The following is a 13,107-nucleotide window of genomic DNA, read 5'->3' as shown; positions in this document are numbered from 1 at the left end:
AAGCAGTTTAGAGTAGAAAAGAATTTACCAGGAGAAATTTTCAAAAATTTAATGACCTGAGCAGTAATTGATTAATTAAGAATGCGTTGAAGTCTGTTGGAGAAAGCCGTTTTCTCAAATAAAAAGTTAAAATACTATGAATATAAAAAAAATCCTATGGTGGGAAGATGCATGTATAATTATTAAGAATAGAAAAATGATTAAAAAATAATTTTTTGCCAGGTGGATTTTTTTAAAATGAATTTTATTGACTAAAAGGAAAGGGGATATCTCTTCCAAGATGAGTCAAGGGCCTAAAAATTAGGACCCATTCCGCTCTTACATAATAAAACTAAAACATAAAGATTATGTTTACAAATACTGAATATTCGGCAAATATATATATCTGTTATGCATTCAAATTCATCGAATCTGAGGCTATTATCGGATACCTTAAAATCTTTCTACCAATTTGCTGGGTTTTTTTTTTAGAAGGGGGGGGGGGGTCCGTTTCCCTTATTTTTTTTAGAGGTTGATTTTATATTCTACCCATCTTGCTTCAAGACCATAAACAGAGAACGGACTTAAGTCAAAATTTCAAGTCAATATAACTGTTGAAATACATGTAATTTTAATAACGAACCCTTGTTAATTTGGAATGTTATACAAACCTGCAAATATCTAATAACGTATATAAAATAAATCATAAAGAATCATACAGTCATCGATGTCTTCTGCTTTCTTGCTAAATTAAACATAATCGTTAAATTTAACTTACTCCTCACTAAGTTTTAATGAAAGTCGCATAACATAAGATACAGCATATGCGTTATTATAATTTTTAATGTGATGCTATTTTAATTTCAAGATTAGATTTTGAAAAAGTTCTAAACTTTATGTAATATGTTTTTTTTTTTCATTTTCTAGATATTTAGGAACTGGCAACTGCAACCACATACATTTTTTTCCCCTGTGATAGTTCTTTGAAAGTAAGCGGAGTTGATTTTTTGATAATTCTACCGAAATGTAAATTAGACAGGTTCATAGGTCAGGGGCTAAGGAGGCCTAATATACATGCAAATCTCGTGCACATCTGTCTCTGTGTCTTACGCTAAGGAGGCCAAATATGCATGTATGGGTTAGTACATAAAACCATAAAATACAACATGTGTTTTTTTCGAAAAGGCTAGTTTTTTTAAATCGCTCTCGGAAAGAGGTGATGCATTTTTCCAAGCATTTTACACGCTTTATGCATTTAATGTTCATTCTTATCTACTAATCCCATGCTCACATTTACATACAAATGACTAACAATGATAAAACTTTTCCCTACTCCACTGTACAAGTCCGTTTGTTTACAGTTTCCCCGTGCTGTACTGTCAGTGAAAAGTCAATTTTACGTGACTATTCCTCGGTACAAAAAGCAACCAATTCTGAGGTGTGCTCACGTATTGACGATGTCTACAAGGTATACAACTTCGGAACATACATTATGCTACACAATACACGTTCTACGATCAATGCACATGAGAATTTATATAGAGGTTATTTAAAAAAACGTGCAACTTAAGTCTTTTTTTTTTATACATGCGTGAATTTTTAATTTCTAGTAACAAATAACTGAGCAACAACTAATTCAGCCAGTTACATGGCAAATTTACGAGTATCGAGTTTAAAAACTGGAGTCTTATTTACTTGTGGAGACTTTGTGAGCGGTATTTCAAAGAACTATTTAATAAGGAAAACTGAATTTGTTTGTCAATGTGAGCATTAGAATTCTCAATAAGTACCTGTACTAGGGTTCAGGTATAAATTTTCGATGAGATATATTCAAATAAATATATTCTAGCTCAAACATATACACATTCAAAAATATAAAAAACTTTACTTGGTGAAAAAATTCCAAGTAGAACAGAAGTTATGAAATTATCAATGTTGTGAATACTGGTATTTTATGTAAGAAAATTTCACTATTAAAGAGTACCTACTGATGGCACATGAAAGGAAGAAAAATCCGATAAGTCTAGGTAGATTTTTATGTAACGAGTCTAATTTTATTTGGAAGTATGGAAAACTATATATTTTCGGAAAGGTCTATGCAAGCCCTAATTTTCTGTTTCCATGCCAGCTTAAAAAATATCCAAGATGGCAGCAAAATATCCACTATGGCCACCAATAGTGAAAATGGCCGATACAGCCTTTTTGATAAAATGCTTTCAAAATCTAAGTTAGGAAAAAAATAATGAAATTTTATAAATCTTTACAATTTATTTATTTTAAAAGATTTATAAAATGGCGATCTTAATCAAATATGCTCACTAAAAGTCAGAATTCTGTCTGGATATCACAAAGACAAAAGCTGTCAATATTAATATGAAAATGGCAAAGATTGGGAAAAAAGAATTCACTACAGTTAATTCACAACTTTATTTAAAATTTGTGTTGATCAATCTTTAAAATACATGATATCAAATTTCGGTATGAATCAATAATTGTATATTCAGTCTAAATTATCCGTGCTTCTTGGACAAGTTGAGTGTTAAGTTTATCCAGACATCTGCTACTACCGGCGAGTACCATAATCATGATGGAATGATTCTCGCATTTTCCCAAAGTCTGACTGTTTACACTCACTGAAAAAAAAATAACCACAAAGTATCATGTTAACAAAGAAAATTATAAATGATTTTATAGGGCCTAGAAGAACTTCGGGCTATTTATTTATTATAAGTACGTTATATGTATTTCAGAATCTAGATGAAATCCTGGCAACAGAATCAAATTTGTACTTTTATATCAGGGACCGTTAGTATATTATAAGGTCCCTGTTTATGTGTAGTACATTGTAGGAAATTATAATATTTTTCATAGATTATTTTTTCCAGTAAGTCGATCCTAATATTATTTAATGTCACATTTCTATTTTCTCTTGTGGTTTTACGATAAAAAAGTGTGCATGAATTTAAAGGTACATAAGAAACTGTTCAAAAGTTGCGTCGGGGTGACGACTTTTGATTGGAATCCGGGTGAATTATTTTCCGAAATTATTACAGAACCACAATATTCAGATAGGAAATTTTCTCAGCTTTCTAACAGTGTATGTTGCATAAAAATATTTCGATTACTTACCGTAGTAATATTGACCTCTTTCCTTTGAAACGAAAATACATAACATAAACTTCTGCACATTGCATTGAGATGCAACATTAATAATGTTGATCTTCAAAATGTAAGCTTTCCTGTGATAGGTCAATGTCGTAAATTTCTTAAAAATCGCCTCCCGGAAAGCCAATCAAAATGACGTCAAAATGACGCTATCAACGTCGCGGAGACAAAATTACAGTGCCATGCATCAATGGGGAAACCCTGTATCCAATTTTAGCACAACTTCAACCGGGTTAACTTTTAATGCAAACTTTTCAGAATGACATAACACACACATCATACGAAAGTTAAAACAATGTAGAAAAAATTCATTATATTTAATTTCTAGATAAATATGAATAATAAGGCAAAAATTACGTATATAAACATCGATAAATTGTGTGTAAATGGCACGATTACACAGGTAAGTCGGGTCACCTGAACCCCCTACCTATACTTCTTATTTTTCTTAAACACGTTTCAAAAAATTGTAAATTGGCTTTCCAGCAGTTATTTGAAATCTCATCCTAAATTTCCCTAACCCACGTGTTTGTAGTAAAAAAAAAAACCGTAGTAGACCATCATGCTTTTCGGCTCATTCACGAGTTTAGACCATTGTTTGCTGTGAGCATGCGAGATAATGTGATCATGAATATTTCAATAAGAGGCGGTTTTTTTTTTTTTTTACATCAGACTAGAAGAGAAAATAATTTTTACCAAATAATATTTTATAACTTTTGAAAGTGATGGAGTGGAATTGTCTTATTTGCAGAAAGTATATAACTTATATAACTTAATGAGACACCACATATATTTATTTCTTTAAAAATAAAACACCAATACGACATATATATCTTTAATCAATTGTAAGCTTCCAAATATATATACTACATCATCTATTTGCCTATATTTAAAAATTATGTAGTTTCGTTTTTTTAAAGAGGGGAGTAGCAAAAACTTTCACAATTTACAAGTATACAGAGAAAATAAAAGCAAAAAGAATGAGGAATAATAATCCAATCTCAAAATTCTTCTGTATGAGGGTTGATTTGAGTGGGGAAAGGTTCCATCTTTCACAACAAAAAATATTACCCCGGTACCACATTACTAAATTGTCATTTTAACTATGATAAAATAAAAGGCGCAGGGGTTCAATCAGACTTTCAATGAACATTTTAATATCAAAGTACGTTGCCAAAAGTTGGGGTAACCCCACCCCACAACACACACACACATTACTTGTCTGTTTATGCAAAATCTGATTCTGTAATTGAAGTAACAGATATCCTTGTTATATATACTGCCACACTATTTAATATTCATAATAAGTACATGATGTTGAGTTCATTTTGATAGTATGCAATCGCTGGAGATTAAAACCACATCATATCAGTAAAACTAATTAGAAGTTACAGTTGCTTGCCACGAAAGTAAGACAGTGTTTTAATAAAAAGAGAAAGTGACGCCCCTCATACTGCAGTTGAATAACCGATTTCTAAATATGATGTTACATTTTTTCCTATTTGTGTTGTTATCTGGAATAGTAAGTGGAACGTTAATTGGTAAGTTAAAATCAGTTGCTAGAAAACTTGCTTTTAAAATCAATTTTTGCGAATTATGCAAGGAAAGTAGTATTTTAACAATCTCAACAAGCCTTGATGATTGATATTAAAATTATATATTCAGGTATATAATTTTTTTAAAACCTCTTTTAAAGTGAATCCAGTAGCAGCACCATGGCTGCAAATGAGTGCTAACAACGTAACAGAAGGGCTACCCATCACTCTGAAATGTACAATCCATTCATCCCCAAATTCTTCTCCAGTCACGTGGTCTTGGAAATGTGGAAATGACAACTTGACCAGGAATGCAACGAGCACATTAGAGGAATCTGTCTTGAAGATTAGCGCGGACAGGAAATACAACGGTGAGGCGTGTTATTGTAAAGTCTGGCCGAGATCTGCAAACGAAACATACAGCAAAATGTCTAATCACATGACGATTAATGTCAAATGTAAGTCGCATGGTTGTAATACATTCAGTTTTCCATGTTCTGACGCCTGTTAAACAATTTTAATTGATATATGCTTATCAGACAAAAGTCGATACAAAAATAGTCAATAGTTAATATGACCTATTGCTTTTCGATCAATGGAGCTATGCAGAGAAAATCATAAAATCTCTTTATTTTCTTGCAGATACTCCACGAGACGTGCCTTTCCTGAATGCCTCCAATACAGTTGTATCGGCGGGGGATGAAATCACCCTGATGTGTACACTCGATTCTCTGGGAAACCCTCCCATTCGATGGTCATGGAAGTGCGATCGAGCCTATATATACAACAGAAGAATTTATAACCTTAATGCGACGTCAAAACTTGTGCTTGATGCTGATAGAAATCTGAATGGGAAAGTTTGCTACTGTGTGGCGAAAAGTTACCCTCTACAGTACGAAGCTGCATCCAATACTATCTCTCTTACTGTATATTGTAAGCAACTCTCTTTACTACAATAAATAAGTTTTTTTTGCAGGTGGGTTAAAATTTCTATCTCCCATTCTTCTTCAACGGAATTTAAAAAAAACCATGCAACGGAATTAAAAAAAAACCATGATTGATTTAAGGTTTATCATTCTATGACATCATATTTTAGCGTCCCCTGATGGCTTACCAGAAATAGATAAATCCGTTTATTTTGTTGACGAGAATACCCCAGTCAAGTTGAGCTGTTCCCTGCGCTCTGCTGGAAACCCCCCTGTATCGTGGCTGTGGTACTGTGACAACAAACTGCAGACGAGAGGCATCAAACACTCGGGTTCGAGGTCGGCACTGACTATAATTGCACAGCGGAAAGACCACAACACTGCATGTTACTGTCGGGCAAGAAGCGAATCGCAGTGGGGAAATTACGATAAAAATTCGTCTAAAGCCATTATAACAATCAAATGTAAGACTTTTGAAGGGTGTAACATGTTCTAGAATCAATATCCAATTTGATATTTTACAAAAACGTTACTATTATAATTTCATCTTAATTAATATTTTAATGTCTGTACTAATTACTGTACATGTAGTAGCTTTATGTGTATGCTTCGTGCATTGTCAGAAAAAAGACTAACTAAAACATATAGGCCTACCTGATATATTTATTTGAAAATTTGTAGAAACTTCCTGAATACTCGTATGATATGGTATTTAATGTTTGTTTCGTCGATTAATCTTTGAAAAATCCTTCTAGCCCAAGTTAAGCCAACTTCTAGCAACTCTAGTGCTGGAATCAGTGCCGGGGTTTTTGGTGCCGTGACCGGGATTTTTGTACTGATGCTCATCCTTGCCGGTGCTATTATTTTTATTCACCATAGAAGAATTGACGATATAGGTTTGTAGGCTTGAATGCGTTAAGCAATATTTTAGTTACATGAAAATGATTTTATGAAAAAAAGGGGAAAATATAACAATTATCTTGATAAAGAAACATTTCATGAATGCATTTAAATGTTTTGCATTTTGTGATGCTTTGTTGCTTTTTTTTAACATTTCTGACTTGATAACCGACTGCTCACAATAACAAAAAAAACCTTTTTTTTATTTTTGTATATTATGATAAAAACACTTTAAGTTACAATTTTAGGTAAACAGTTTCCTACCGGGACAAGGTAGGGTTTTCGTATAACTATTATAATATACAAGCCAAAAATATACATGTACTAGTATACTGTACATTACTTCAATGCAAGCTATTTTTGAAAAGTTACAACAAATTTAGGAGATATATTAATTTACAAAGAAACAATGATCTTTGCTGTCTTGCGCAGGGAGAACGTAAACGACACAGGTGGTGGACAAGACAATCTAAATTACAGAACCCTCCGGGAAGAAGGCGTCCACTCCAAAGGTGTGTAGATTTTTTTTTTTTTTAAAATATATAGTAATTTTAATAAGTTGGGAAAATGCTTGCATGATATCGTATCACATTTCTTTTATGGCCTTTTGTAGCCGATTTTTTTTTTTCGCGTATAGATTAAATTATTTTAAACTCAAAAATGTTCAATTGAATATGAAGAAAGTAGACGCTCGACAATAATTCTTTTTTTTATTTTGCAGATTAACATACAACATGGAATTTCTCTGAGATATATTAGAGTCGCATTTTTATTCATTTACTGATGAATTTTCCACAAAAATAATTTCTTCCTGCACTATTGAAAAATGATCCTTTATAAATATGTTAATATACATGTACATATATAAATTTTTACTTGTATTGATGTTTTTACGCGGACAGAGATTTAAAAATTTGCAGGATCTGAGACAAGAAGTGTTTAATATTATTTCACATATGGAACCAGAACAGGTTGTGCACATTTTTATGACTGGTTAAAGCGAAATAAGAAATGTGTTGAGTTAAACGGTGACTATGTTGAAAAAAGTTCAATGTACATGTATTTAGCTTTTGACGTAATGTCAAGGATTTTCGTTTTAGTGCTCCGGATATGAGTATTCTTTGTTCGTGATAAAAACTTGCATATTTATAAAATGAATTAAATTTAAAAAATAATATTTTCACATTCCAGTATTTGCCTTATCAATATTTCCACGAACTTTACGGAAAAAATAAACCCGTACTCCTATAAATATCATACATTGTATTTTCAATTCTGTGCCACCTGCTGAATTTTCTTAGGCGTGGGAATCCATTTATATCCGACAGACTTTGACACAGTTTTAATCATTTCTTGTTTCCTAACATCGTTCTCTCGTTCCATTTGTTCTCTCTGATGAAACCTGAGCATCGCCACAAGGACGTATTTTCCATCCGGGCCTCTAGCAATCACTTGATCTTCATCGTATTGATCCTCTGTATTGTTTACATATATATTCTCCCTTAAAAAATCAAAGGTCATCCATGAATTAGATCGGAGCGCTGCGAGCCGTTCTACGTTTTCGCAACTGATTCTTCCGCGATATATAAGTTGAAGAAGGTTTGGCGATTTTTCCACCATGCTTACGAGATCGTTTTCAAAAGCCGTGTCTTCTCCAAATGATTCGAAGCATTTCAGTGTGTTTTTGTACTTATCTGTAACATATTGTACAACATTTTCGTCACAACGAGAATACGCCATAAATTTCGTGACAGAAACTGGACAAGAAGGTTTTAACAGATTTGAAAATTCCACTAGAGGGACTCGAGACATTACAGTTAGTTCTACCTCTACACCAACGTTCTTCAAACAAAAACGTTCCCAAACCCTGTCAGATATCTCAGGAATTGCGAAATCAGGATCTTCTGGTATGTAATTGACGAGTATTTGTAGGCGTTTCAATGTTTGTCTCTGTTTGGATGATAGAACTTCCAGGAGCTGCTCGTTCATCATAGGAGAACGCAGAGCTAGATGTTTCAGATTACTAAAATGTCCGACAAAGTCAGCTGTTTCCCTGGGAGAAAGCAGGATCGGTTGTCTTTCTGTCCATACATTTGTGTTGGACCAAAACAAACTCATGTGCTCCAGATCTTTAAGTTTAGGATTTAACATGGCTGCTTCGAAGATGTTTTCATCTAGATTTTCCAAGTTTCGAGGAAACATGGGCCAAGAGACAATGTTCAGGTTCTTCAAGCGAAATGCATTCTTTACAATATTTACAAGAGGTTTCAAATTTCGACTGCATGATCGATTCCCTGCAAAATGGCGGATTGACGTCAAAACCCCTGCGTACAGTGTTAACGTTTCAAGTCTGCATTCTTTAGAAACTTCCTCTACGAGATCATTCCAGTTACCAAAGTCTTGATCCAAATGTCCACTAATAACAAATGTTAAATGTTGGAAATATTTTCCAAAATGTTTGACAAGATTGATGCTTTTGGTTGGTATCACGACCTGATTATAAAAACCATAATTTTCGTTGTTTCCCAGAACGAATAATTTCATTTTCCGCCATAAAGTAGGATGATTAAACGCTTCATTAAGTCTTGAACAGGTGACTGAGACATGGTACCTGTTATTTAGGTCAAGGTAGTCTAAGATGTTGACCCAAACAATTGTGGGCAGGTCAATGGGCGCACTTGTTTCAGACAGCCGGGCGATGACCCGGTTCACTTTTATCACATGGCATATTGACCCGGTTAGTGTCTCTGAAACGAGTGAAAAATAAGCCGGATTGGCTGGTATTTGTGCTGTTGCTGTAAAAAAAATTATCAAATTATCTGAACGCATGAGAACAACGATTTAGTGGATATATTTCGTTTTAATATTTACTAGTTCCATTCTATGTACAATTTGTGAATTTGGAGCATATAAGGGGTCTCGTTAACCACAGAACTGGAAAGCAGCTTAAAATTTAAAAATAAAATGTTTTTGTCGTGCAAATGTAAACAAATATGTTGTAAAAGTCTCTTATTATCTCAGTTGTGTTTGTCTATTGCCACCGAGACTACGACAAATGATAAAAAACGAATGTTTCACCATCAAGAACATTTCTACCTCCGTTTTCCGCCATATTGCTTTTCATTTGGCCGCTCGAAATTTTTCGGGCGATCCGGGCTACTTTCTGACCGCCCGGCGGCTTAAATATATTTGAAACAAGTGACTTGCCCGGTTCCGGAATATTAACCGGCTTGACCCGGCATATGAAACAAGTGCGCCTACTGAAGTCGGGTACACCTTGATCTTGATCCGGTGAGCTTCCATTAATCATTTCTAATAAGCGTTTCAAGTCTGCGGAAATAATACAAAACAAAAACAAGTACAGTTGTCTGGCACATTATCAATTACGAGGCAGCAATGTCTGACATTTGGAAACAATTCTGAGGTGTATTATAATGACTATTGAGAGATCATGCATTGTCAAAATTATCCTGGTGAACAGATTAAATAAGAAAACAATATGTAACTTTGAAATTCGTAGAGCAATATGACACAATTTTACATAGAAAAAAATAATAACATCCTGAGGAGAAATCAGTCCGAGTCTGAACATGTATATTGAAACAAGTACATTCTGTGTGTACAAAATAAAATATTAATTTAACATGTTTAAAGGAAATACAAAAGTAATATTTTATAAATAAAATGCTGCAAACTATATACAATTATGAAGTAAAAGTATAATTATAGGATTAAACAGAAACTTACGTCTTATTTCTCGCTGTAGAAATACCGATGTATGGACGTTTGTTTACATTCCAAGATCATGTCTATTTTTAGAAACCTATCTTTAGCTATGATATCCAAAACCAGTTATCTACCTTTGTACATTAGTCATGAATCTTGTACGGACAGGATTGATGAATATGTACACTTGATCGTCTCTCTTGAGGAATATTTTTGATCATAATCAGTAAGTTAGATAAAATTTTTAAAAACACACGCCACATTTTATTTCTGTATTTGTAATAGGAGAACGAACCATTCATAGATTAAAATGTCCAAATCAAATGTACGATAGGGTCGACTGACACAGCTGAGCAAATAGAAAATAGTTACATATTATATTTATTACTTATTAAAATACCTTGTCAAAAGAATTAAATCTGCCGAGATAAAGACTTAAAAAACATATAAGCAGTATTTCACAAACATGTATTTAATAAACAGCTATCAAAATTAAAGTTTTCCTTTTGATCTCGGTGCAACAGAATTAAGAAACATTTTGATTTAAAGTATAGTATTTTAAAATTCAGAACACTGTTTTAAAATAAATTTAAAAAATAATAAAAACATCCCTAGCGAGACAGGCAGTACAAACAAAACGCTATATTACAAGGTAGATACTTACATGCATAAATGACAATGAAGCGGGGCATTTACACAATGTGATTTTTTTTTTTTTTTTTTGTTTAATGGGGGAGGGGTTAAAAATTTATGGTCTTTCCCATTTTTCTTTTTTTCCCAGTGTTTGTTGGTTTCCACAAGATTTATGTAAAGTGCACACAAATTAAGTTTTAAAATTGCACAGCCATTAAATTGTGCACTGATCAAATGACTGAACTACATGTATAAATGTAGCTATATATTTCCAGACAGATTTTATCTAATAAAGTCACAATGCCAGGAAAAATAATTACTTGTCCTTTATACTTGTCCTTATGTCCTTTATACCAACAATCTGATTCAATGCCGAAATATCCACAAGGGACAGACGACTGTAACAACCCCGCCCCCCCCCCCTCCCCTGGAGAATTTTTTAAAATTAATTTTGAATATTTCGTTATTTTCATCATTAAACTCTTGCATTCTTCGGCTATTAAATTATAAGTATTTTCAAAATTGTTTAATGTACTTTTATTATCAAAACCTCATTCGTTGTGATGCTGGGTTAGCTGCAGAACTGTAGCTCTCTGCTTGAGAAAATTCGGACAGATAAAGCAGAGAGCTACAGACCCAAGCGTTGTAAAAACCTTCGATTTACGCCGACGATTTTTTGTCGCACATTATGGGTATTTTTTCGTGTATTTTATACTTTCCCCAGCATTGAAAATAGTTTTAAATGGTATTTAATAATTAATCATACATTCAGCCTCAATTCCTGATCATTTACTTACCCCTCAACGCTTACAAATGGCTGTTTGTGGTTACGGACTTCAAAATGGAACTCTTATAAACCGACATTACAAAACTCGTATATGAGGACTTTTTGGGACCGTGAAAAGGTAAACAAAGTATCAAATATAAGAGTTGTATATATGAATTATTATAGGATACTATTCTAGGAGCAAGAGAAAGCTTAAACTACAGGAAGTAAATACCTAAAGTAGCGACAAAAAATCGTCGGCGTAAATCGAAGGTTTTTACAACGCTTGGATCTGTAGCTCTCTGCTTTATCTGTCCGAATTTTCTCAAGTAGAGAGCTACAGTTCTGCAGCTAATGCTGGGAAAGAATATACATGTAGATGGAGTCATATAATGTGCACAAAAAAGAATGGAATAAAGAAAAAAATCTCAAGTTGTGTAAATGTAAATGATAATTTTGAATTTTTTTTGCTTAACATGCAGTACATATCCTGCATGTTTCTCGTTAATAACAATGATTTTCTTGTAGATAATTTCCGTACAAACTTTAGATGCAATATATATACATGTACATCCACTCCAACAAAGGAAACTGTCCGGGTGAACTTTTCTGACGTGATGTATTTTGCCATATTCATCTAAAAAACAACATTGTGGTAACCTAGTTTCCATTCTTCTGTTTAGTCGCAAATAGATAAAGCTTTTAAAAAAAACCATGATGTTTCTCAGATATCTTCAAAATGTACGGTTATGAAATATTTCGGACCCCCCCCCCCCCAAGAAAAAAAAAGAAAAATGGGGGGGCGCGGAAACGTTTATTACTTATGCTTGTATATTATGAAATTTCTATAGTAAGACATTTTTTAAAAAATGTATTACTCCTTCAAATATTTGAAAGAATGGACAAAAAAACATTATTATACTTGTTACCATGTACAACTTGAGATGAAAGGATGAACAACATTTTATTATTTAATATATCTTGATCGTAGCAAATCTTACATGTAATTGTATACCTCTTACACATTGCTTTTAATCCAATTAATGTCAGCTTTCTTTTAATTTCTACCGGGTAGTCATAAAAAAAAGATAATGAACAGAACGATCAATCATTAATTATCTCAACATAGAATTTAATATATGAGGTACATTTGAAAATAATATTTAGTGTTATAGTCATACATCTTAAAATTTAGATAAATTACTGTAACATTTTTTAAAATGTTTGTTATGAGACAGAAATATTCAGTTTAAATATTTCCAATGAACTGAGAGCAAATCAAATACTTAATACTTTTCAGATCAAATACTATAATAAAAATAAAATATAAAAGTCAGTATTCCTTATATACAGCTCAAACTTCAATGAATTGACTACATATAATGGTGTACATGTATATCATAAAACATTAGACAATTTACTTTAATGCCATTATGCTTAATATTTCCTGAACAGAACATTAATCTTTGTACATCGA

At 32.8% G+C, this 13,107-nt stretch overlaps 2 protein-coding genes across 2 annotated transcripts; one reads left to right on the top strand and one right to left on the bottom strand.

Annotated features, from left to right (window-relative positions):
* The first annotated feature begins 4,510 nt into the window (after positions 1-4,510).
* LOC134245865 (B-cell receptor CD22-like) lies at positions 4,511-7,531 on the top strand. The gene is made up of 8 exons (XM_062728110.1): positions 4,511-4,685; positions 4,841-5,137; positions 5,322-5,612; positions 5,776-6,069; positions 6,361-6,501; positions 6,754-6,778; positions 6,938-7,017; positions 7,227-7,531. Exons 1-8 carry the CDS (start codon positions 4,625-4,627, stop codon positions 7,229-7,231), a joined length of 1,194 nt encoding a protein of 397 aa, XP_062584094.1. The 5' UTR covers positions 4,511-4,624; the 3' UTR covers positions 7,232-7,531.
* A 13-nt stretch (positions 7,532-7,544) lies between these two features.
* Positions 7,545-9,617, bottom strand: LOC134245863 (F-box/LRR-repeat protein 21-like). Its single transcript, XM_062728107.1, has 2 exons — positions 9,602-9,617; positions 7,545-9,300 (listed from the first exon to the last, which is right to left on the bottom strand). The coding sequence occupies exons 1-2, from the start codon at positions 9,615-9,617 to the stop codon at positions 7,775-7,777; spliced, it is 1,542 nt and encodes a 513-aa protein (XP_062584091.1). The 3' UTR covers positions 7,545-7,774.
* Between the last annotated feature and the right edge of the window lie 3,490 nt (positions 9,618-13,107).

This window comes from Saccostrea cucullata, unplaced genomic scaffold, assembly GCF_032062105.1.
Source record: "Saccostrea cucullata isolate Sc308-1 unplaced genomic scaffold, CSIRO_AGI_Scuc_v1 ctg7513, whole genome shotgun sequence".
Lineage (NCBI taxonomy): Eukaryota > Metazoa > Mollusca > Bivalvia > Ostreida > Ostreidae > Saccostrea > Saccostrea cuccullata.
The sequence above is the reverse complement of the archived record's forward strand: the minus strand, read 5'-3'. Positions and strand labels throughout refer to the sequence as shown.